This window comes from Natrix helvetica, assembly GCF_964273705.1.
Source record: "Natrix helvetica genome assembly, chromosome: 3".
Lineage (NCBI taxonomy): Eukaryota > Metazoa > Chordata > Lepidosauria > Squamata > Natricidae > Natrix > Natrix helvetica.
In genome coordinates, this window is record NC_138549.1 from 45380283 (window position 1) to 45406272 (window position 25990).

The following is a 25990-nucleotide window of genomic DNA, read 5'->3' on the forward strand; positions in this document are numbered from 1 at the left end:
ACTTGCGGAAGCCGAACTGCTGCCTGCCTCTGTCCCGAAAGGGCGCCCTGTCCTGGGACCTGTCGCCCTGCTGACCGAAGGACCTATTGGAGGGAGAGAAGGAAGAGGCAGAGGTGGAAGGCTCGGAGGCACGAAAGGACTGCCTCCTGGAATAGGGAGCGGTCTTACGTTCCTGCTTCTTGTTTAGAGAAGGGAGGATCTTCCTCTTGTCCTTGGACTCGATGAGGAGAGGATCCAGGGACTCGCCAAATAATTTGGACCCCTTGAAGGGGGCGGAAGCCAGTTTCCACTTGTTTTTCTGGTCCGCTTGCCAATGGCGGAGCCAGATCAACCGGCGAGAAGTGATATTAGAGCCGAGTGCCCTGGAGGCGAATTTAGTGGCGTTAAGGGAAGCGTCAGCGGCGTATTGGGAAGCCGCGATTATTTTAGACACGTCCTGGTGGAGGCGGACCTCTCCCGCTGGGAGCTTGGTTAGGAGCTCGCGTAGCCAGATCACAGAAGCCCTATTGAAAAAGGAGGCGGATGAAGAGGCCCTAATGGCCCAGGCAGCAGCCAGGTGGGTCTTGTGGCACGCCTGTTCTGCCTTCTTGTCCTCCACCTTAAGGCCTTCCAGAAGGTCGGCCGGTAGGGAGGAGTTAGAAGTGAGTGCAGCGATGGGCGGGTCGACAGTGGGAAGGGCCAGAAGGTCCTCCAGCACTGGCTCCATAGTATAAAGCTTCCTATCTACCCCACTGGGAGAGGACTGCGTGGCTGGTTGAGCCCACTGGTGCTGGATTAGGTCGAGAAACAGCCCTGGGACCGGAACCAGCTCCTGTTGGGGTGCTGGGACATCAAACATGACCTCATTGGGATTAGCCGGAGTGGCATCCGCCGCCGGCGCGGCCGGTTTGGGCTTGATCCCCACCCTGGTGGCAGCCTTGACCTTGTGGAGGACAGATTTGAAAAGGCTGGGCTTGAACAGACCCGCAAAGGCGGGCGCTTCAGGGGGAAGGTCCTCGTCGTCCGAGAGACCTAGCACCTCCGGGTCAGGGTCCTCAATGGCAGAGGCCTCACTGACCACCGAGGATTCCAGGGAAGGATGGCGAGCACGCTTGCTTGGAGGGGGAGCTGCCTGATCGGGTTTGGGACCCCTTGGGGCCACTGCAGTGGGATTCTTAAATTTCATGGCCTCCGTGATGCCCTTGGCAATGGCACGGGCCATCAGTTCCTGCATGCGGGGAGATAATTCCTCTGAGTCAGAATCAGGATCCAAACCCTCCTCAAGGGGGGGGGGTGAAGCCTCACCCTGCATATCATCTATGCTAGCATCCCCAGGGGGAGGGGCCTGCTCACAGGCCCAAGAGGGTGCCGGGGAAGCCGGCTCTGCAAATGACCTATTTGGGGATAGGTCCTGGGACTCCACCTCCTCGGCAAGGACCATTTGGAGATCCTCCCAGGAGGGAGGGGTTCCTGAGTGGGACTGCTCCCTGTCTGCCTGGCGTCTGGCCTTCTCAAACTGCTTGTCAAGGGCCCGCTGGCGCCTTTCAGCCACGGAAGGGGTTCTGGAACGCTGTTTCCCAGAACTACCCCCACCACTCTTGCCCGCACCCCCACTCCCTGATGAGGAGGAACCCTTGCTAGGGGCCTGAGAGAGGCTCGGCCTAGTATCTTGGGAATCGGGGGGACTGGGCAGGTCCATAGTCAATGACCACACAAGATGGAGCAAGGCTATGACAAGGCAGAAGTTAGAGAGAGAGAGACTGGTTGCTGCAAGGGGAACAAAACAAAAAGATTTGTCAAAATTGCTATATGCACAGTAATTGAGTCAATACGTATGAAAGTATCCCATGCTTAATACCAGTCAGAGGCCCAGGGGTAGGATTGGGGCCTGCACCGAGGCGCAAGGCTCCGCAGGAGAAGCAGGGAGGAGAATGACTAGAAAAATGCTTTGGCCTGCGCTTACTTAGGCCTCCTCCCTGAGCCGGTATAATGACCGTTGGTATGGCCCAGGAACCAGCACCGCTCGCAAAAATAGGCAAAAGGATGGAGGTGGCGATCCCAGCCTGAGAAACCCTTGCTAGGCCCTGCCACCTCCAGCGGTCTCCTGATAACGAGGCTGATGCAAAATGACGGCCATGGCTGGGCGTGCTTTTTTTTCGCGTCTAAAATGGCCGCCGCAACAGCGTGGGGCTAAGGGAGAGCGAGGAGCGAACGCGCCTCGAATGGTGACAATCGCTCACTCCTCCCTGCGGCAGAGGTCCTCTAGCAGGCCGGGGAACGAAAAAAACGTCGTCTAAAATAACAAACGAGGGGCCTGGGAACATAGGAACCTCGCCGCTGCAGCCGCACCGTTTTAAACGACAAGCGGCAGGCCTCCGAAGCCGTCCCATAAGGATCGGCTGAGGGGCACCCCCCACCACCTTCCAGCTTACCTCCTGGCCTTCAAATGTAAATTCTTCTGGAGAAAAACGCAGCGATGAGGAGAAAAACGTCTCACGAAGTTGGGGAAATGTTAGGTAAGAGAAATAAAACGCAAATAGAGAGTCCAAGCCAAAAAAAGATTAATTCAGCTCAGAGCTCTAGCTAATTACGTCCAAATGGGCTGACTGAGGAAGAATTCTGGGGGATTGATCACACCAGGAGGAGGTGTGGCTAAAGGAAAAATAGTTCCTCAGTCCTAAGGGCAAGCAGACTGAATTAACCCATTGCTTGGACTCTCCAAGCGGTGTACAGGAAAAGATCAGGATTTTCACAACAATACTGCTTTGGTCAATCAGACCCTCTTTGCCTTTGCTTCCTTATAGACATTGCTGCAATGTGATATAATTGTTAACATGGACATTCATGTTAAAGTCACCCTTCATTATGAAAGCTTATTGCATAGCTTTGGTCCAGCCACACTTCCTCAACATATTCTATTACATAGATTTCTTGTTTGGAGAACAGCTCCTGGATAAAAAATAGCAGCTAAATATAACAAATAAATAAAATAATTAAAACTCCACTAGGATTAGTAAGCATGAAACATTAAATTGGATTGACATCTTGTGCTAAAACCATAAATATTTTTTTGCTCAATCTAATGTTTGAGTTTAGGCAATATAATTTGTAAATCATATTGTGCCCAATATTATCGCTAGCTTGAGTTATTATCTCAGTGCCGAGCTGGGAAATTATAAGATGTGAATCATGAAGAACATTAACAATTGTGCTGATATTATCCTGGTAGCACCTCACCAAGATTCTATTATAATTATAATTTGTGGAGTCCTGAAATGCTCTTTAAATTTGGTTATTTTCTTGCAGATGTTTCATTGCCTGGCTAGATAACATCTTCAATGAAGTTTACAACCCATGGATTTAACCATAGTTATATGGGAAACTGAGTATTCTACACCAAACTAAATCCCAAAAACACTAGGGTTATTACTGGAACCCTGGTACTAATTAATATCATCAGGCACATAAGAGATAAACCACATACACCAGGGATGTCAAATTCTATTTCATTGAGGACCCACTGCCCACTGGGCATGCACACAGGAGGTGGCGAGCGCTGGGTGAAAGGGAAGTGCTCAGAACGCAATCAGCCTGCGAGACAAGATGGTCCCCAGGGATGACAGGCCCTGTGCAGGTGCCACCTCCTGTGCGTATGCCCAGGGGGGTGGGACTGAGGTGGCTCCCAGCTAGCTCCGGGGCGGCCCTGCCGATATAAGGGCTGCCGTGCTCCAGCCTGGATGGCTATCACCACGTTGTAGATCAGCACCTGGTTGGGCTGGGCTGGGTTGAGACGCTGCAGGCCAGTCCTTCACTGTTTCCAGGACGGCCCTGCAGACCAGATCTAATTACATTGCGGGCCACATCTGGCCCGCGGGCCTTGCGTTTGACATGTCTGGGAAAAAAGAAGAAATCTGATACAAATAGAATGGCTTTTCTCATGACAGAAAGATATACTTGAATCATTTGTAGTTCCAGATGTTTATTCACATGTCCATTCATATAGGAAAGGGGCAGGAAACTGGTACATTCCAAATGTTGTTTTTTAAAGCTTTCTTATCTAGTTTATCAATTGGTAGGAGATTGCAGAAGGTAATTTAAAACATCTGGATAGCACCTTATTGCTTTTTGCTTTCAAAGCAAGAGAAGGGACATGATTTTTTTATTAGTAATATCAAGAATTAGGGATTGGCTGGGAGGAGAAACTAGGAAAATTTTGGTGATGATCTATATGAAGATAAAGAAAGATTTAATTAAAGTAGGACTTCACAGTACTTTGTAATTTTATCATGAAAGAAATGAATATACCTTCTATCTTCATGCTGCGTTTAATTTTAAAACAAAGATGAATCCATTTGTTTTAGAAACAACTAATAATGAAAAAAGCAAGACTTTAATACTGCTATACATAAACATGACTCATAACAAAAATATTATTGAGACTTTCTCAATACCCTGCCAGAGTTAAATAAACAATTTATGAGCATGATTTTAAACAGTAACATTCTACTAAATTAAGTTACAGCATGAACAAGGGTGTAGCTAGATGAATATTCTATCACTGCATTCAGTCTCATGACCATTGGAGTCTATTAAGGCTTTCCTTAAATGTCACTTTTTTTTGCAATTTTTTACAATTCATCTAGAATTACAATTTGTAGAAAAAGTATGGAAACAAGATTCATGTAGATGATTCAGAAGATCTACTGCAAGGTTATCTACTGCATACTCTAATAATGACAATGCAAAAACTTCCTAAGTCTTTGAATAAGATATTCACAGGGGCACAACATACTAGTCTGGGTAGAAAGGGCCTAGTACACTCCTGTCTGAGTGGGCTCATTTTTTTCCTCATAGCTTGGGGAAGTGAATGACTGGAAGAATATCTACCATATTTTTTGGAGTATAAGACGCTCTGAAGTATAAGACGCACCTGGCTTTTGGGAAGGAAAACGGGGGTGGGGGAATCATCTGCCTCTGCCTCCCAGCAATTTGCCTCCTTGCAGCAAACAGTACAGAGGATATACACTGTTTGTGGTGTTACATTTCAGACTACACTTGTACAGATGCTGTTAAAATTCATGTGGCTTTCTGGAAGTACATGTTACATTCTCTGCTATTTAAAAAAAGATACAATAGCACTGGGCCTCTTCAGACCAAGCATTTATTTTAAAAAGCTTCTTCATTTTGTTGAGTTGTCTAGAACAATAATAAAAAAGTCTTTAAAAAATAAGTCTAATAAGTTGAACATTCTATAGGCATTTATAGTTATTGACTTACCTCCTTGCAGCAAACAGCCTGTTTCAGTTTAGTCTGATTAGCACACACAAAAATCTGCCTCTGCCTCCCAGCAATTTGCCTTCTTGCAGTAAACCTTAAACAGCCCGTTTCACTTTCAATTTCAGTTTCAGTAGGAGCCTCCCAATGATCAGCTGTTTCAGGCTGTAGGGATTGCCATAGCCTATTGCTGCCTCCGCAAGTCCTATTTTCCCCATTTGCTGCAAGGAGGTAAATTGCTGGGAGGCAGAGGCCAAAGAGTGGGGGCCAGTGGGTGGGCAGGGCTACATTCGGTGTATAAGACACACCCAAATTTTCACCCTCTTTTAGGGGGGGTGGAATGTACCATACTCTGAAAAATATGGTAGTTCTCTGTAGCAGAATAGCAGCTGAGCTATTAACCAGCTCATGTTCCTAATCTAGGCACAATACTTTATTTAGGTCCTAGAATTGTGGGTACACAGTGGAGCAGCAGTTCCATCATGGGGAAGAATGTTCAAAAGACAAAATTAGAAAATTATAAATTCCTAAGGGAAGGGAAGAGGGGAGGGGAGATCTGAGATTAGCTTGGATGGTTATAATTCAAAGCAAGAACACTCACATTTTCTTTCTAATGGCAGGTGAATACTATAAATGGTCAGTGTTTGTTACAGAGATGAACCTGCATCAAAATGTTTACCATTTGATTGCCACTCTTTTCCCCTCTCAAAACAAGTATATTTATAGAGTCCTTTATGATTCCCTTTTGGTTGATCCAAGTGTTCTTTTCAGAAGAAAAGATAATATGGGAAGTAGTATTTCATATTAAATGAAATGTAAAAACTCCATGTAAAAACTTCAGGTTTACAGCATAGCCAAATATCAACAACCATATTAGCAAAGTTAACAGAGATCAAATATTAATGCTGCAATCTCTATTTTTACCTTAAATCATCATCACAATTACCAAACAATATAAGATAAATTTGTTCACTTTTTCAGTGGTAAAACTGGAAAAATACTGTTTACATTTTAATCCAGGGAGTGATAACTGCTACACTTGAGAAGTACACGCAATATGGGAGACTTACTGTGCTCCAAAGCATGTAAACAACATTGCCAGAGTTCACACCAGTATGACAATAGAATCTCCAAACACCTAACCACATATTCAGGAACATATTTATTTAATGTACATGACACAGACTATCTGCTTTACTATTAGTAAAAATACATATGTATTGCAGAGTACATAATCTAAACCACAAAGTATATAGAGATCTGTATTCCAGTGTTTATCTCTGAGGGGTCTTTCCCTTTCCTCCTTTCTGAGTCAACAATATTTGGAAGTATTGTTAGTAGTATAAAACTACTACAACAGAACAAGTTTTCTGAGCAATGCTTACAAAGAGAGGCTTGTGTATGTCAATGCCAAAGGTCTGGCAACACTTAAAATGCAGAAACTCTCTTTCATTCAATGGCATCCTTGCTTCCATATGCAGCTATTTATTTATTTGATTTTTATCCTGCCTTTATTACTTTATAAATAACTCAAGATGGTGAATATACATAGTACTTTATCCTTCTATTCAATTTGATTTAAATCATAATTTTTAAAGAGCAACTGTCATCTTGATCCTGTAGCAGCTCCTCCTCTGACCCGCTGTTGATTCAATGACAGTCCCATTCACTTTAACGGGATGGCTGGTGATGCGGCAGTGATATAACAAAATGAAGATGTGGCGGGCAGCAGGTGAATGGATGCCTACTAACAGGTGCTGCCATGAAAGATCTGAAATGACAAGTGCTCTTTAAATGGAAGGACTCATTCTTGCTGGAAGTTATAATCTTTAATATTATTATTTTCAAATAAAATGAAGGTTTCCTATTTAGAGTGCATGTTATCTCAGCTTGCAGAGCTTGGTTTCATTGAATGAGTTTAACAAAAATATTGCAGAATATACAGCCTCATGCTACATAACTAAGCTCCATTCCATGCTGAATCAACTAAATTATTAATGTATATTAAACAGAAAACTATATTTAGATAGATTTTTACTCCAAAAGCATTTTATTAAAATAAATTTTATAAAAATAAAAAATCCAATTTAAATTTTTTTAAAAAATCATTGGTTTTTATTCATCCTACTTGAAAGCTTGGCCTAAAAGTTCTTTTTTTTAAAAAAAAAAAGAGAAAATACTTCATTCATCATTTATAAAATACATACAAAGTGATGTTACTGGACTATTTTTTTAAATCCGCAAGCAAATTATACCAAGATGTATTTCCCCTTAGTCCTCCATCTATCAGACTTCATGTAGCTTACAATTTTCCAGTGCTTCCAGTCCCTATAAAAGTTTGCATATTTTCTGAACATAGGACTGAGCTATATATACTGACATTTCTATAATACCTAGGAACCTTTGGGAATACAACTGAAATGTTTATTCAGTAAATTAGAAATAATACTATGGGAAGCAAATAACATGACAGAATGAAAAACATTTCCTGCTGTAGAAATATTTTTTCAATTTTTCAGAGAACTGAGACAATGAAATGAAATATGGGACCAATACTAATCACTGATGCCACTGGAGTTAATGAAGTGCTTCAAGTGCGGTATTGTACTTTGCTTTGAGAAAAGGAACAATACTTGTTATTTTTTTAAGTGTTATTTTGGAGAAGACAAATTTAATTTATATGGCCAAATATAACATCTCTACAACCCAGCTCAGTCACCAATGTTGCAATATATTAATATGTCCCAAGAAAACAGACACATTTATGTTCATTTCTCTAGCTATGGACAATGTATGCACTATTGGCAACTATTAACTTCATCTGAACAGAAATCAATTATTAAAAAGAATATACTTTAGGGGCACCAAGATTTTGGGTAGTATGTTTTCCTGCCAATTTAGGGACTGGAAGTGAACATTGCAAAACAGATGTATGGATGTAGCTTGAAACAGATTCAAATAATCAGAGTCATACGAAATATACCTTCGCAGAAACAGAATATTTGAGACCAATCTTTAATTGTATATACTCTCTCATCAAATAAAGGCTCTGTTCAATAATGGTCAACTTCCTCTTTTAGGCATGGGGAGCACATATCCCATTCATGCAAGCTTGTTCATTTGGACCTTATCAGTTACAAAGCATGAAATAGAACCATTTTCAAATCATATCAAGTATTTCTGAAAACCTGTTGGGTGTGGGTGTCTTCCAAAATATGCAGAAAAATATTGACTCATAAAGTTTTAGAAACATTCCTGTAAAATTAAGCATGTTCGTTTTTCTTTTCAACCAATATACACCAATGAAGCAATAGAAAGTTCAAAGGAAAATAACCTAGTGGCATAAAAGAGATTTGAACAAACGAACAGATATAAAGTACTGGAATGAGGATTAGGTTCAGGTAAGAATCAGAGGTGGGTTGCTCCCGGTTTGGCCCAGATCGGCCGAATTGGTAGTAGGGGTGGCGGGAGGCTCTGCCCAACCGCTTCTGCGCATGCAGAAGTGCGCATGAGCCGGTAGTAAAAAATTGGCAACCCACCATTGGTAAGAAAGTCTACTTTTATTCAACCTCTGAATAATCCCTCCACATGCATTTAGAATATTTTAAGAGGTTCTGATTACTTTGAAGCCAAGATGGTCCACGGCTGTGATTTATTTAGATGGGAGAAAAAGCACTTTTTCTGATGTAACTAAATTCTTCCGAATATCCTTTTAGCTGCAGTGACTTCTAGGGTTTTAACAATTCAGGGATATTAGCTTGTCATAACAGGGAAAGAAATATGAAATATATTTCTTTTCTCCAAGAGCTATTCTTCTTTAATGTAACTGCTCAGAAATTCCACACCTATACATACTCTTCTTCAAAAGTTTATTGTATTACATGAAGTTCTAACTATTTGACACTACACCTTAGTAAAACCATATCCAAGTAAATGTTATTTCCAATTCAAAACTTGATCACATGCATCCTTCACCCATAAATTTTAATATACAAATGAAATTCAATGGCAATGGAACTACGTCCTTAAATTTTCCCTTCAAATATCAGATATAGGATTCCAAATAAAAAGAACAGAAAATCATCTCTTGCTTCCCTTAGACCTGTTAAATTTGTCATTGGCAAAGATAAATATCTGACTGCAATATTTGTGTCTCTTAAAAGTTCTTTCCCCATCACACTCTAGAATACATTTTTTAAAGTGTGTGTAGTAACTATCCTTGTATATACATAATTTGATTTCATTAGCTGACAAATGCTTCTTTCAGTCAAATAGGCTGATAATAGTTTGCTTGCTAAATTCTACAGAGGCACCAAATCAATGATAAATGGCAAATATTTTTATGTGTCCTTATTCTCTAAAGTACAGAAATGGGCTGACTACACTCTTCATGTTGAGCATTTCTTTTTGTTTTGGCTTGCAACAATGAACATATTCATTATGGTTTGTAAACTATGATTAATGACTTAGCAGGATGTATGAACCAAGTGACTATTTGTAAGTACCATCTTTCTACATATTGTTCTGAAATCTGAAAGACAAGGAAGCTTTACAATTAATGACAAATACTGTAATAAAATAAACCTCAGTACAATCTTAATATAATAATCATAACTCAAATTCTCTCCATATTTGGATTCCTTTATTTCTCCCGGGACCACTTTAACAAATTAATAAATCCAGATTAAAAACTGTTTTTGCAGCAGTCTACTTTGATATGTTTACTGTTCAGCAATTTTTCAAAATGTCTTAATATTAAATATGCCTTCATCTAGTTCAAGCAATTTAATGAAGTATAAAAAATTGCCATGAGAATAGTCATCTTGAGAGACATATAATCAAGTTATGCTTTATGAAACAGCAGGCACACCAACAGACTATTAAAATTTATCTTGAGTTCTCTCTAGCTGCTCTTAATAGACTTGATAATCTCCAAGTGTTAACAACTGAAGAATATGACTGCTAAATCCCAATGGTGTGTTTTAAATATCGAGACATGGTTTTCCAAGACACAAAAAAGCAAACTGCCTGTATATTTTGTGTGTGCGTGCGTGCATGTGTGTATGGTCTTATATGATGCTTCACGTTTGAGTGGCTTATACTTCCCAAAATGCTCAAAGAAACTCATTAGCTATAATCTTTTTTTACACAGGATAAACAGAAAACATCTCTACTATGACTAAACTATTTAAAGTCAGGAGCTGTCACATCTCCTCCATGATGTACAGTTTGATATGCGACCCCGCAGTCACACTGAAGGGAGGATATTATGCCCCATTTATACAAAGAGTTCCAGCAGACACTGTGTGAGGTGTGAATCCTATTCAGGATTGTCCATTGCTGACATGGTGGTTCAAAGCCTGACACCTTTTTTGTGGGGTCATTTATATGTCTTCATCTGTCTGGGCATTGAGCAACCCATTTGGCTTTCCATTGGGAAAATTGTTGGGCAGATGTTGTACAAGTGCCAGTAGGGGATTCTTGGATTTGATTCTCCCAGTTGATAAATGAGGAAGGTCGGCATGCACAAGAAGAAGTGAGCTGTTCATAATTTTTCTGCATTCTGTCACTAGTGCATCTTGCCTTTATAAAGTTGGTGGTGCTATCTGGCTCAGAACAGGAAGCAGCAAGTTGGAGTGGTTTTAATATATTCACTTATAACCCTCATGGTGTCGTTGAGTCTGACATCTAACTTACTAGCATGGCAGATGTTAAGCCAATCAGGGGCACAGTATTTTGCTGCAGAGTATTCCAACCTTAGTGCTGAATACTTGAGAGTGGCAGCTGAACTGCCACTCCCCATTTAGTTCCACATAATGACTGGAGTATGTTGTTCCTTGTATTAATTTTTGCAAATTATCCAAATTATTATTCTCCACACTGAAACAGGGTGTCAGGGTTCCAAACAGCATCCAAAATTAAATCAGAGTCCAAGGCAAAGTATTGCTCAAAGTTCCAGTTTATTAAGAGAGCCATGTTGGCACATCTGGGAAAACCCAAATCTGAAGCTTCCTGGTTTGCCCCACCCAGTTGAAAGTTCAAGATCTTGCCCCCACACCAACAGGTCCATCACATGGTCCAATCTTCCACTGCAGAGACAAAGGATGACCTTGGATTCTAGAAAGGAATTTTATTTTGGCTACATAGCATTCAACTCCCTATTATCCCTCCTCCCATTTCCCCACAATAGAAACAACATACTAGAATAATAGAAAGTGTGGCAGGCCAAAGATCCAAAAGGGAATATGGCTACAGGCCTGAAAGGCGGCCTCTTCTCAGAAGAAACCCACTCCCTGAAAAGAGAATAATGTAGGGGTTAATATAACAGAATTAACCACCTCTCCCCTTTGAACGCCGTGTGCATGAAGAACACCTATCCCCTCCCCCTCATGAAAGATATGTTGAACCACTTGGTTAAAGGCAAGGTGTTCACCAAGCTGGACTTGAGAGAGGTGTATTACCACATACGAATCAGAGAGGGAGATGAATGGAAGACTGCTTTTAACTGTCTCCTTGGCAGCCTTCAATTCAAAGTCATGCCATTTGGGCTACAAGGAGCACCTGCAATCTTCATGCAGTACATAAATGTGGAACACCTGTACTGTGAAGTGCTCGTTTATCTCAATGACATCTTGATCTTCTCTGAAACTCTGGAAGAACACGTGAAGCTAATATGTTAAGTCCTGGAAAAACTTCTAGCCGCCAAGCTATACACTAAGTTATCGAAGTTTGAGTTCCACAAAATCTCACTAGCAATGTTCTCTCTAAGCTGCGTGGCTGCACACGCGACAAGAAAATGCCGCGCAGCTGTTTCCAACTGCCGCGCAGTTATTTTTAATGTCACAGTGTATCGGAGGGTCTGGATTGGTGGGGGGAGGAGTTTTCCTCAAACTTCGGCATTGAGAATGTCCAGAAGGAGCAGAAAGACCAATGGGAATTCTCCCTTCTGCAGCGTCATCAGTCTCCGGGCAGAGCCTCCCTTGACTTCACCCGATGGAGGAGATAGTTCTGCGCAGAGAGAAAAGCGGAGAAAGGGGGAGGGGGGAATAATTTCAGTCTTGGGGGGCTACATTCTAGGGGGCTACTTCATGCCAGCTCCGGAGGGGAGAGTTTTGTGAGACTCCACCCCATGATTCTCACCCAGTCTCCCTTTGTGTGCCTGGAGGGTGGACTAGATGCCCTTTCAGTTCCCACAGTGCAGAGGGAGCCCAGGCTGGAGCTGCTGAAACCCCAGAAGGTCAAAGTAGATCCAGAGATCGAGGGGTCTGGCTGGGCTCTCACCCCCCGCTCAGTATGGAAGGAGGGAGCCCCCAGCAGTTGCACCACATGACAAGGGGGGAGGTGCAGCCACACAGCCAGCCAGGACTTGGGGGGGTCACACACTCACCCCAATCTGAAGGGAAGCCAGGAAAACCCTCAACTGACAGTCCATGCAGGAAGAGACCGAGAGGATCTGCAAGGATCCCTCCTGATCCAGCCGGATCCTCTTCTACCAGCCACCCTCTTCAGGGGGGAATCTCCACAAGGATCTCATGGGTTCACAAGAGAAAATGGGTTTCCCTTCCTTTAAACACGCCTCTCCCTTGCTCGTGTGTGTGTGTGTGTGTGTGTGTGTATGTATATGTGTATATGAGTATATGTATATGCTGGTCTTGTTGTATTTGGGTCTTTTCCCATGTAAGATTGTAAAGACCCAAATACAACAAGATCAGCATACCTACACCCATGAAAATCTACGAAAACAAATATATGTATATGTGTGTGTATGTGTGTGTGTGTCTCAACCTCAGGTGCTCAGGCATGAAAATGTGCCGCTGAAACACAATAGTTTTCCGCACACACTGAAAAAAAATTAGAGGGTACATTGCTCACTAGATTACCTGGGTTATCGCATCTCCAACGAGGGGATAGAAATGGATCCAGGAAAAGTGAAAGCTGTGTTAGACTGGAAACCTCCAAGTACTCGCAGACAACTACAGAGCTTTCTTGGATTTGCCAATTTCTACAGGCAGTTCATTCTGGCTTTCACGGAGATTGCCCTCCCATTGACTAAACTATTAAAAACGTGGCCTTCCCTGGCAAAGCCAAAAGAAAACCAACCCCTAAAGTGAACAATTGGACTGTCAAAAAGCCTTTGAGAAATTAAAACGGCTGTTTGCCCAAGAGCCCATATTGCAACACCCCGACCCAGATCTTGCCCCCACACCCACAAGTCCTTCACATGGTCCAATCTTCCACTGCCATGCTGGCAGTTCCACCCATCCAGTTCCACTCAGGTGCAGAGGTGTAGAGACAAAGGATTCTAGAAAGGAATTTTATTTGGCTACATAGCATTCAACTCCGTACCATCCCCCCTTCCATTTTCCCACAATAGAAACGACATAGTAGAATAATAGAAAGTGTGGCAGGCCAAAGATCCAAAGGGGAATATGGCTGCAAACCTGACACAGGGTTGACTACAAGACAATAATAACCAAGACAATAATAACATTAATTAATGGTTAAAGTTAACACTTTGTGAATTTAACCCTGATAACATTGATTGACAATATATTGTCAATATATATTGGAAGCTAAGGATATTGGAAGCTAAGGAGAGGCTGCCATGCTATTGATAGTCTTCTCAATTGCTATTGGCCTTAAGGCTACAAAAAGGCTCAAGCACATCTCAGATAAAGGATCCAGGATATGGAAAGCCCAATTAGGGAACCAATTAGCCAGCTAGATGTCTTGATCAGCTTGATATATTTACATATTACAGATATATTTTGTACTACTGTGTTTCATACAAATCTTATTCCAAGAAATCCTAGATTTAAAAGATTCCTTATGCTAATAGAATCTGTTAACAGAGTCTGCATAGCTCAATTGCTGATTTATGCTATGTTGTACTATGTTTTTAGAGAGCTTCTTTGAAACATTATGTCCTTTTCCTACTTATAGCTCAGTGAATTAGGGAGATGTCTGTCTGAGCTGCTTCCAAATATTATCTGGCTGTTGTGGACTTAAAATATGTTTTGCCTCTTGTTATTTCGGCAACACAGCTGGCATATTTCCATTCACATCATATTCCTTACTCTCTGCAGGGTTTCTTAATACTTTTTGTTGTAGCTGATTTTTCTTCATTTGCTGTTGTTTTTAACTTGTATTTATTATACTGCTGTGTGCCTTCTACTGCAATTGAAGTTGCATATAAATGGGATTAAATAATAAACATAATCAAACTAATGTTGAATACATTCAAATTTTCCATGTAATTTTGTAGAGTTCATCTTCAATTAACAGCATTTATCCTTGATTATCTTAGCCAGTAGTCTTAATATTTTACTATATAAATGTCAATAATTTAATATCCATTTTTAGTATTTTATGCACTCTCCTCCTCGACTGTGTGTGTGTGTGTGTGTGTGTGTGTATGTATATGTGTATGTATGTATGTATGTATGTATGTATGTATGTATGTATGTATGCATGTGTGTGTGTGTGTGTGTTACAACCTCTGGTATGCCCAAATATATAAATATATAAAATAATCTTCTGACGTTGACCACAATAAAGACATTTTTTAAAAAAAAGTATGCTGGATTTTTTTTTGAACGAGGCTACCTGATATAAGCAGTTCAATGTAAAAAAAACAGACAGCTGGACAGCTGATCAAATTTGTTGTGAAATATTAGTGATCAAAACTCTAAAATCAGATAGCTGTTTTTCTTTTTTTTATGAATATATTTTACAAATCATTTCTTACAAAAGAATATTCTGAAGTCAAAACAGAATGGTACATTTTAGATGGGAGACGTATAGATGCAGCTCTTTGGTTTTCATATGAGGGTACATTGTTGATGGCAGTTTCAAAATCCTCTGAACCTGCAACTGGCACAAAACTGTTGACACTATTATTAAATGTCTGGAATTTAGCTTGGGCTGATGAAGATTTCCAACTGTTGCAGTCTGAGGCAGGGGTTATAATACATGTTACTTTCATATACTTTTTTTAAAAAAAGGAGAAGCTCAGGTATTTATGGATGTCATGGCAACTTTACATATGTCAGCCTCAGCCTCAGAGCCTCGTTACTTCATTACTAATTAAATTTTACTGTTGGAAATTTTTTTGGTTTTTAAACAGTAACTTGAACATAGCAGAAATAATTAGCCTAGCAGGGTTATTAGTAGTTATTATTATGCATTCACAGTGTAAGAAGAGTTCTGCATGCTCATTTCAACCATGAATGGAATAAATTGAGTCTACAAACAGAAAACACACCTTTGAACAGAAAGAACCTGCTACTAGAACTGAAATGAAGTGAAGTGAAACCCTACATGGCACAAGATCTGCAGGACTAGCTCTCCCTAAGGACCAGTTCAGATTAGTTGGGCATGTTCCTAATCTCTTTCCTTTAACATTGCCATCATTGGGAGCTAGAAAACAAGTTTTTACTGTGACAGCTCCTGCCCTATAAATACTGTTCCCCTGAAGTTCAACAGGCCTTTTCCTCCTAACCTTCCAAAAAGCACTAAAGACCTGGCATTTCCTTCAAGTGAGAGGATTTTATGAGGGACTTTATGTTGAAAGTTTAACTTTGTTGCCAGTTTTTTTAATGTTTATGGTTTTAATTTTTTGGGGGGGGGTATTATGTTGTTTTAATTGCTGAGTGGGAACCCGCCTGAGTTCAATATAAGATGGGCGATGTTTTAAATAAATAAATAAGATATGGATGAGGAATATAATTTCTAATAATTTTCCCTGGTACGTCTTTTAAGAAGTTGTTTGAACAAATAAAAAGCATATGTTTAATGAAAGAACACATTTTAGAACTTTTAAAAAGTTTCTATACTTTTTGGAACATTGTCACTTGAGAGAGAAATGCAAGTTGTTTCTTTTTTTAAAAAAAATCCTACAAGAACCTTTTAATAAATAACATTGTCTTTCTTTCCATTTAATCTAGTTCATCACCCAAAATAAAAACAATCTCCATACTGATTCCTCCCTAATCTGCTTTTTCTCTTTTCCAATTACAAAAAAAATACTATTGGTTTTGTCTAAGGATAACGATTGGGCTGGGATTTTTCTTTTTGCACAACAGAGAGTAAGTCTCAGCCCTATGTTCATACAGAAATAATCACAGAAGGGACTTCTGGTTCCGGCGGCTACGGCGACAGGCAAGCCTTTGCCTGCTCCCGCTCTCCCGGTGGGCTTCCCCCGCTTCTGGGGGGGCACAGGACGCCCCGAAGAGGCGTCCTGCCGAGGGAGCGGCTCGCGGAGGGCCCCTGCATCGGCGGCGGCTGGTGGGGGCTTCTCCGCCTCGCTCTAGGCACCGGGGAGCAGTTTTGGAGGGCGCGCATGCGTCTCGCTCCATGCCGAGCGGACAACGTACTTCTGAAGGAAGCAGCGGCGGTATGGTGAGAGGCTTCCTTTCTTCATTCCCTTCCTTTTGAAATGATGGACTTTTCAGCGTTTTTAAAAAGTTAAACTTTCGTATTATTGCTGGAGGTGCGGCTAGAGGGAGGGGGATTTCCCCCCCCCCTTGGACAAGCGGCTTGAGAAGATTTTGCTTTCGCCGCCAGGGGAAGGAGGAGGGGGGAGAGCCAACTAATGATGCCTCACCCATGTAAAAGTGACTTTCATTGGATTTAGTTCCAGAACTTATGGGTGAACTGAGAATTTTCTGAACTTTTAAAATTTTATTATACCTCTGAGCCCAAAGCTGGCAGGGCAAGATGGCACACTTCCGTTGTCTTCATGAACTGTGAAACCTGACTCCACCTTTAAAATTCAGACTTCCGGTCTTTGTCTCCGTGTCACCCAGAAGAATCTCTTGTGGATTGCTATTTCCTGAACCCTCTGGAGAGAAAATTTTCCTCTATTGCTAGACTGACCAAAGAAACTCCCAGCTGCTTGGATCTTCTGCCTGCTGAACTCATCTGCCTGCTCTACTTCTTCACCTGTCCAGTCTCTACACTGACTGATCTCTCTGCTTTATAAATTATGTCTCCAAAAAGACCACCACCTGGAAAATCTGGCTTTGCTACCGCTGCACCGACATCTGCAACATCCAGTCCTGCTACACAGTCAAAGATTACAGAACTGATGCAACCTAAGAGTACAGAGATGGATTTGCAACAAATGCTTCAGCAACTCATACAGGGCCAGGAAGAAATTAAGAAACAATTAAAGGAAATGAAGGAAGAAATTAAAGAGAATCAAGTCCAAATTTATAAGAACTCACAGAGACTGGACCTTGTGGAGGGTGGGGTGGCGGAGGCGAGGGGGGGGGTAGAAGCTTTGCAGAAGGGTAACAAAGAACTTGATATACAACAAATGAAAACAGAATTTGAGAGAATGTCCTTTTATCTTAGATTTCAAAATGTTATAGAAGCAGATGGGGAAAACATAAGGGACATCATGACTAATATTCTAGCTGAATATATACACAAAGATAAACAACAGATGGAATGGGAGATAGACCTGGTCTATAGAGTGAACTCAGCATATGCCAGAACACACAATGTACCCAGGGAGGTCCATATCAAATTTCTTAGGAAAAGTACAAGAGATACAATTCTGGGTGTACAAAGGGGGCAAGCATTGACATATCACGACAGGGAGATAACCATCTTGAAGCAGATCCCAAAAAAAATCAGGGAGAAAAGGAAAAATTATTCGCAATTGGCGAATAAATTATACCAGAAAGGGGTGTGGTTTAGATGGTTGATGCCTGAAGGGATGCTGATATTCTGGGAGGAGACAAGAATCAGAATCAACACACCCATAGAGGCTCAGGCCTTTATGGAAAAAAATAAAGCGAACCTAGAAAAAACAGAAGACTCTACAACGGTCACACAGGACACGGGAGGGGCCGGAGCTCTGCCAGCGGGGGGAGAAGGGGCAACACTAAGAAAGCTCAGATCACAAAAATGAATAAGAAAATCACATTGTTATAAACAGACCGAAAGTAATAATGAAATTATATCTAGACTATATATCATAATATATAAGCTGATTGAAAATTTTTTATAGAATTAATATGCTGATTTTATACGATTTTGTATTAATGTTTTATACATAGATGTATCTTATGAGTTTGGAGGGAGGGGGCGTCTGCCATACTTGCAACTGCCAAAATTTGTATACCATTCCACCTACCCTTTTCCTTATAAATGTTTCAAAAAACCAATAAAATTTTCTGGGAAAAAAAAAAAAGAAATAATCACAGAAGCCTCCAGAGCTTAACATCAACGCCTGAACTTTCTTTCTCGTTCCAGCTGAAGATTGAACTCATGATTCAATGCCTATCTGCTTGTTTTTTTCTAATCTACCCTAATGTAAAGTTCACTGTTTGGGGATGACCTTTGAATTGAATAAATAAAGGTTCTACCTATCTAAGGGTTTAGATTTATCCTTAGGGCCAACTGAGCTACTTTTATTTTATAAATAAAATTAATTAGATCCTTAGCCTAAATGCATAAGTAATTCTGCCTATGCAGAACACAACAGAATTTACATATTCGTAATATTTCTATGTTCAAAATTCTTACCTATACTGTATTACCTATAACAGACATTAGCAAATCTTCTTCTATACGCCCAGAGGCCATACTATTGCCATGTCCTTCTCCTTCTTGCCAATGCTGGCTGGGAGACTTCTTACTCTGCCCATGCTAAGAGAGCTGTGAAGGCATTGCCAAAAATGGCTACAGAAGGATATGGCAAACTCTTCTCTCCTTTTCTCAGGCCAGCCAGGTGGATATATTTCTTTTTGAAACTACAGAGGATTTTGGGTGGTGCACCACATAAAGCCAATAAGGTGTAGATTCACCCCTGACCTTATAATGGAGGAAGAGGAGGAGAACAAACAGAAGTCCTCAGTAGGAAGCCCTAGATGAGACAGATTTTATCCAGATACTTTACTGAAACGATACCGCTGCTGTAATAGAAATGTACTATTTATGATAAATATAGGCATAGGCTCTTGGTTCTTTTTTGACTGCCACTAATGATAGAATTTTGTGTCAAAAATATTTTTGCTCAATGGCAAATAAATTTACACATGCAGGTTCTGCAAACTTTTATTAATCAACAACTCAATTGCAATGCTACAATGGCAACTGACAACAGAATTGCTGTCGTTAAGTGATGCAGTCATAAAGTGTGACATAACATGACTCACTTAGCAATGGCAATTTAGGCAATCCCGGCTGTTGTTTTACCCCGAAGTCATTAAATAGGAAGCAGAGGCAGTCCCAGACAATGTGGGGGAGTGTGTGTGGGGGGCAGAAATGATACAGTGTAGCATGAACTCAGGGAATCTGGGGCAAGAGGATGCAGGATACAGGTGTGCAAATGCAGGGAGGCTGGGGAAAGGGCACTGGAGGGACATGTGCAAGTGCAAATAGAAAAGAGGGAATGTGGATGTGTGTAAGCAGAGGAAGAGGGGGTGGGGTGCATGATTGTGCATCTGGATGTATGTGAGCAAGGGAAGCCAGAAAAGGAGGATGCTGGTGAACGCACGTGTGTGCAAATGCAGGGAGACCCAGGGGAGAATTGTGGGTACATGTGTGTGCAAGTGCAGGGAAGCCAGAGTAGCATGGCACTGCTGGGTGTATGTGTGAGCACAGGGAAGCCAGGGAAAGAAAGTACAGGGTACATGTTGTGAGTGCAGGGAGGCCAGGGAAATTACTGAATGCATGTGTGTGTGCAAATATTAGCATGTGGGGGAAAGGGGTCATAGGGTATATATGTGCAAGTGCAGGGAGGGTAGGGAAGAAGGGCGCTGGTGGGTGCATGAATATATGCAAACTCAGAGAGACTGAGGAAATTTATAGCTAATCAAGTATATTAGATTCACATAGTTGGAATGAGCCATTTAGGTCTGGAGTTAAAATTATTGAGTTCAGAAAATTAGGAAATCCAGTTTAAAGCCTTCCAGATATAGATCTGCTCAAACACACTCAAAACAAAGAGGAGCTTCCCACTGTCAGAACTGTCCATAGGAAATGACTCTACTGTCAGATTATGATTATTTTTTGCTAACACTCAAAAGAAAATTATGTTCCTGCAGTTTAAGACCATGATTTTGTAACTTGTACTCTGGCAGTTCAGAGAACAAATCATATCCTTCTCCCATGTGATCGGCCTTTACATACTTTACACCCATGTCACATTATTGACTCATTAAGTGTGTAACCAAGTTCTATTCCAAGGTTTCTTTCAGATTTACTACCTGACCAGAATCCATCATCCACACTCTTGCAGTTAATCTGTTTCTTAAGCCCTTCTAGGCTCACTTTTTGTGGGGAAAGAAGGTCTATTATCTTTATTCTTTTAATAATGTTCTTTACTTTTAAATTTGTAAGCTGCCCAGAGTCTTGGTGGATTTCGGTGTCCTATAAATTACATAGTGAACTTAAATCTGCATTTGTTTTTACTAATTTTTCATTCTATATTTTCAATGCATCCTTCAGCTTCTCATGATCATACTGAATTTTGTTTTTATGGTATTAGCTATTTTATCTTGTATGTGTCATCTGCAAATCTGGTAAGATTATCCCATCTCTTTATCCAAATTATTAATAAAAATGTCACTTATACATTGACTTACGTTGTCCTCTTTCTTTTGTCATTAGATTTGTGATTTGCTGTTAATGGCTTTTTATTTGTCATTGAACTAAATGACTACAGACCAGTTGCTTTAACATCTGTAGTTATGAAAACCTTTGAAAGGCTAGTGATATCCCACTTGAAAACCATCACAGATTCGTTGTTAGACCCCCTGCAATTTGCATACCAAGCAAATAGATCGACAGATGATGCTGTTAATATGGCTTTGCACTACATCCTACAACATCTTGAATCTCCAAAGACCTATGCAAGGGTCCTCTTTGTAGACCTTAGTTCAGCATTCAATACCAACATACCGGACGTTTTTCTAACTAAACTAAATCAGCTAGTGGTAACTGAACAGACTTGTAAGTGGATCACCAGCTTCCTAAAAGATAGGAAGCAGCTGGTGAAGCTAGGCAAAATCACATCAGATACCTGTACAATTAGCACAGGAGCTGTGCTGTGTGCTCTCTCCACTTCTCTCTATATAGCAATAACTGCATCTTAAAGGATCCCTCTGTTAAAATACTGAAGTTTGCAGATGATACAAAAGTGATTGGTCTCATTTGAGACAACAATGAAACAGCATACAGACGGGAGGTTGAACAACTAGCCTCATGGTGCGACTGGAACAATCTGGAACTGAACACACTCAAAACCGTAGAAATGGTGGTAGACGTTAGGAGATACCCTACCATACTACTACCTCTTACAATACTAGACAACACAGTATCAACAATACTAGGTTCTATCATACTTCAAGACCTAAAATGGACATCTAACATCAAAAACGTCATCAAAAAAGCACAACAAAGAATGTTCTTTCTGCACCAACTCAGAAAGTTCAAACTGCCCAAAGAGCTGCTGATACAGTTCTACAGAAGAATTACTGAGTCTGTCATCTGCACCTCTATAACTGTCTGGTTTGGTTCTGCAACCCAACAAGACAGACACAGACTTCAGAGGATAATCAGAACTGCAGAAAAAACAATCACTGCCAACCTGCCTTCCATTGAGGATCTGCATGAGTCAAAAAGAGGTCCGTGAAAATATTTACAGACCCCTCGCATCCTGGACATAAATTGTTTCAACTCCTGCCCTCAAAACGACGCTATAGAGCACTGCACACCAAGACAACCAGACACAAGACCTTTTTTCCCCCTAACACCATCACTCTGCTAAACAAATAATTTCCTCACCACTGTCAAACCATTCACTAAGGCTGCATTACTATTACTATTAGTCTTCTCATTGTTCCTATCACCCATCTCCTCCCACTTATGACTGCACAACTGTAACTTGTTGCTTGTATCCTTACAATTTATATTGATATTGATTGTTTCCTGATTGCTTATTTGTACCCCATGACTATCATTAAGTGTTATACCTTAAGATTCTTGACGAATGTATCTTTTCATGTCTTTTTACACTGAGAGCATATGCACCAAAGACAAATTCCTTGTGTGTCCAATCACACTTGGCCAATAAATAATTCTATTCTATTCTATTCTATTCTATTCTTTTAAACCTCCTATCCATCTTGGTGCCTTCTTCCTCTTTGTTATGTTGCAGAATTTTCTTACTTATTGCTCAGAGTTAATTGGAAATAAATATTTTTTTTGAAATCCAACATATATATTTAATTATATTCAATGTGACTAGACAATAATAATCTAACTGCAATTTATGCACATTCATTGTATGCTTTGGGAGGTGAGTTTTTCTTTGAACGCTCAAGTTTATGTTATCCATTATTTTTGTAAACTGTGTGTAATGAGGACAGAACATAGTCATGCCATTACATCACCAAAGAAATGCAACCTGGCAACAAGAAAGAATAACTTGATATAGGAAGAAAGATTTTCTTATACAGGCATACAAAACTTTCAGGATAAAGTTTAAACATAATTAAACAAATAAACCTGTGAGAAAGGCAGAAAGAGGGAAAGTAAAGTATCCATATTTAAGGCATACATCCAGGTAAACCTGATACTGATAAAATATGGTTTTTGAAGACTCTTATGATAGAGAAGGATGAACATTCCCTCACTCAACATGGGACAACAATATTCTCAGCAAGTACAGTATTTGAAGCATGTGCTTCCTTGAGCTGAATTGCAACACCCATACACTCATTCATCATGTTAACTGAGACTGCTGAATCAACAAACATCTGGCGGGTTAAAGGTTCTCCATCCTGTTCTGGATCCATTTTAGTTTGGCAAAGATCATTCTGCATTTGTCTAATAGTTTCAAATAGTAATATAGTTCCATATATGGTACCTTTTCTAAACCTGTTCTATAACTGAGGCAAGACTGAGGGGTCCTTAGTGTTCTCTGAGCTTGGTTGTTTTCTTGCAGACGTTACATTACCTAAGCTAGGTAACCATCATCAGTGCAGCTTGAGTAATGAAAAGTTTGCAAGAAAACAACCCTGGAACTTAGAGAGCACCAAAGACCCCTTATTTCAACTCTGAACTACAAATATTCCCCTTTATTGAGACAGGTGATCAACTCCTTTTCCCAGGATAATTACCTAAAGTCAGCAGTTCATAAACCAGGACATTTTAATTTAAAGTTCTCAACACATCAGTTCCACTATAGCTCCTAACTGAAAAATTACCCGACTGTGGCGAGAGGGTCAATGATTAATCCAAGCTTTAAAGACAACGCTCCTACCTCGGCTTTCCACACTACGTAGGAAGAGGCGGGACTGCTGGGCAGATGCTGTCCCTTCCTCTGCTGGAGCCACTTTCTGGGGGAAAAGAAGATGCTGTTGGCCCCGCTGCCTCCATAGCCGCCGCTGAGAGCCGAGGCTGAGGGCGCGCGCGCCAAGAAAGGCAGCTCCCACGCCGTGAGCCTCTTGCCTCGAGGGCCCTCATAGTCAAAGTGGAAGCTGCCCGAGGTCGACAGGGGCGTGCTGGGCACGGAGAGCGAGAAGGCGCTTTGCCCCCCGCCGGGCGGACGCAGCAGGGCGCGCGAAGAAAAGGCCGCCAAGTATTCGGCCGAAGCACCACTCGTCCCTTTGGCCCGCGCGGAGCGGGCCGAACTCTCCAGCGCCGTCCCTTCTTCCACGCCGGAGCGACCGATCACGGCGGGGTCCAGACTGCGGGTCTGGCGAAGTCCCCGCTTGGACAAGCTCTTGGGGCAGAGCGGAGGACTGCCGGCAGACGCCGGCGAGGAGGAGCACGAGAAGACGCTGTTGAGCAGGCTGTGCGCGGACATCCTGAGGGCAGCGGCGCGAGAGCCGCTCGATCTCTCCTTCCTTCGCGCCGCCGCTGCCGCCTTTTATTCCGCAAGCTGCTGCCTCGAACGCTGGCGCTGGCCGGAGGACGCCGCTCGAGTTTTATTTACTCCAACCGTCCCCGCGAACCAGCGCCTAGGTCCACTCCTCGGAGGCACCGCGCTCCCTTGCTCGGCTCTGGCAACGGCTGTACTTCAGCCCTTTCTCTTGCCGCAGGCCTCCACTCCCGCGGGACGTGCGGCTCGGCTCTAGTTCATGGGCTGGGTGGCCCCACGCGTGCCTTCTGGCATCCTCGCTTGCTATTGCTAAGCCTTATTCCGTGACCACAGCCTAATTTGGCAGGAGAAGGCGAGTCCTACCTCCTCCTCCGTGCCTTAGGCCCTCCCTCCAAGCTTGACCTTTCTGGAGTCCCCACGCTCCACCTTGGAGCGTTGTCTGCTACGACTCAGATAGACGCCCTGGGGCTGCGCAACCCTCAACAACCGCTCGCTTTAAGATTGCGCAACGGGCTGTGGTGTATTTTGTTATCAGGTCCATATCCCGCAGCTTTTGGATTCAGTAAGTTCTTTGAATTATTTCGGATCAAGGTTTGATTCGGAGCTGAATTTCATTACCGGTCCTGTATGCTTTTATTGCCTCCCATGTTCCTGGCTGTTCTGATTTTCATTTTTTGGGGAAAACAGTATTTTGTAGGTATGGATAAACTAAATGAATAATTGTTATCTAAAGTGAAGACAGAGAAATACGTAGCATTCAAATAATGAATTTTTATTCATTATTTATTACAGTTATTAAATCTTTAACTTGCTTCTTTTCACCAATATTTGATTTCTAAAGTTGGGGTGGCAGAGAACTTGCTTAAAAAGTCAGTTTGCAAGATCTTCCATCCTTCCCAGAAATACTTGTCGAAAAACATTTACCTACTCCTTTATTTCTGACAAATACTGTGCAGGTGCTTAGAAGCTTTTGTTTGTTTCAGATGTTCCAAAGACAATTTCTTCTAGGGAGAAATAAAGAGTCTTATCTCTAAGAAGACAGATCTCATACAAGGAAGCCAAGGTAATAAATTAGTATCCATCCAGGCCATAATATTCTAGAATTGGACAATGGCTTTTTAGTGTTTTAAAAGATCATACTGGGAACTGTCTTTGTGCAAAAAAACAAAAAGTAAAGTTTAACTCTAGAAAGCAAATGCATATATTAAACCATTGAGAAATGGATACACTGTGCAATGCACACTTCTTAATACACAACCCTCTCAATGTTTGTTTCTGCAGAGCCGTTCAAACAATCATTGCTAAATAAAAGATTTACCTGTTGACTTTCTGTACTCGCTGGATGCAGAATTGGTATTCCTCAACAATTGGTTCAGCAGTAGATTCAGAAACAGTGTACTTTGGGAAATGGGATCTGGCTTCATTCAACAACTTCAGTGTTATCGCCTTTCTTGCCCTTCCTGACCTCTACTCCAAGCCCAGCCTGGTGAAGATAATTGTGTAAAGAAAATATGTGACTTGACAGAGATCTATAGACTCTATACCTTTTACAAATCATGAGAATTAGTGAGAGGAACTCATGAGAGCCAATAAGGACCAGCTCACGTGGTCTGGTGGCTCCAGGAAGAGCTCAGCTCAATATACATAATAACTTATGGATCTCATAGTATTGTAAAAAAACCAAACATGTAAATAGAATGAATGAATGCTTTAAGATCCAATTAGGCTGCTTCCTACTAAGGCAACTTTTCATATTGGCCAAAAAAAGGTATCTTAAAGGAATTTTAGAAATATGAATATTTGGGGGGATGTTATAATTTGTGGGCAGAAAAAGCATACAAAAATGGTCTCATACAAGGAATCTGCAAAAGAAAACCTAATGATAAAGAAAAAAGT

At 41.4% G+C, this 25990-nt stretch overlaps 2 protein-coding genes across 4 annotated transcripts in view; one reads left to right on the forward strand and one right to left on the reverse strand.

Moving 5' to 3' along the window:
- ARHGAP6 (Rho GTPase activating protein 6) overlaps window positions 1-24647 on the reverse strand; it is a 235521-nt gene extending 210874 nt beyond the window's left edge. For all 3 annotated transcript variants that reach the window (XM_081946821.1, XM_081946820.1, XM_081946819.1), the window contains exon 1: window positions 23534-24647. In XM_081946821.1, coding sequence (XP_081802947.1) covers window positions 23534-24079 — 546 coding nt within the window. In that variant the 5' untranslated portion in view covers window positions 24080-24647. The remainder of the gene's footprint in view (window positions 1-23533) is intronic.
- Window positions 1-25990, forward strand: part of FRMPD4 (FERM and PDZ domain containing 4) — a 570850-nt gene that overhangs the window by 98787 nt on the left and 446073 nt on the right. The gene's annotated exons all lie outside the window — the stretch shown is intronic.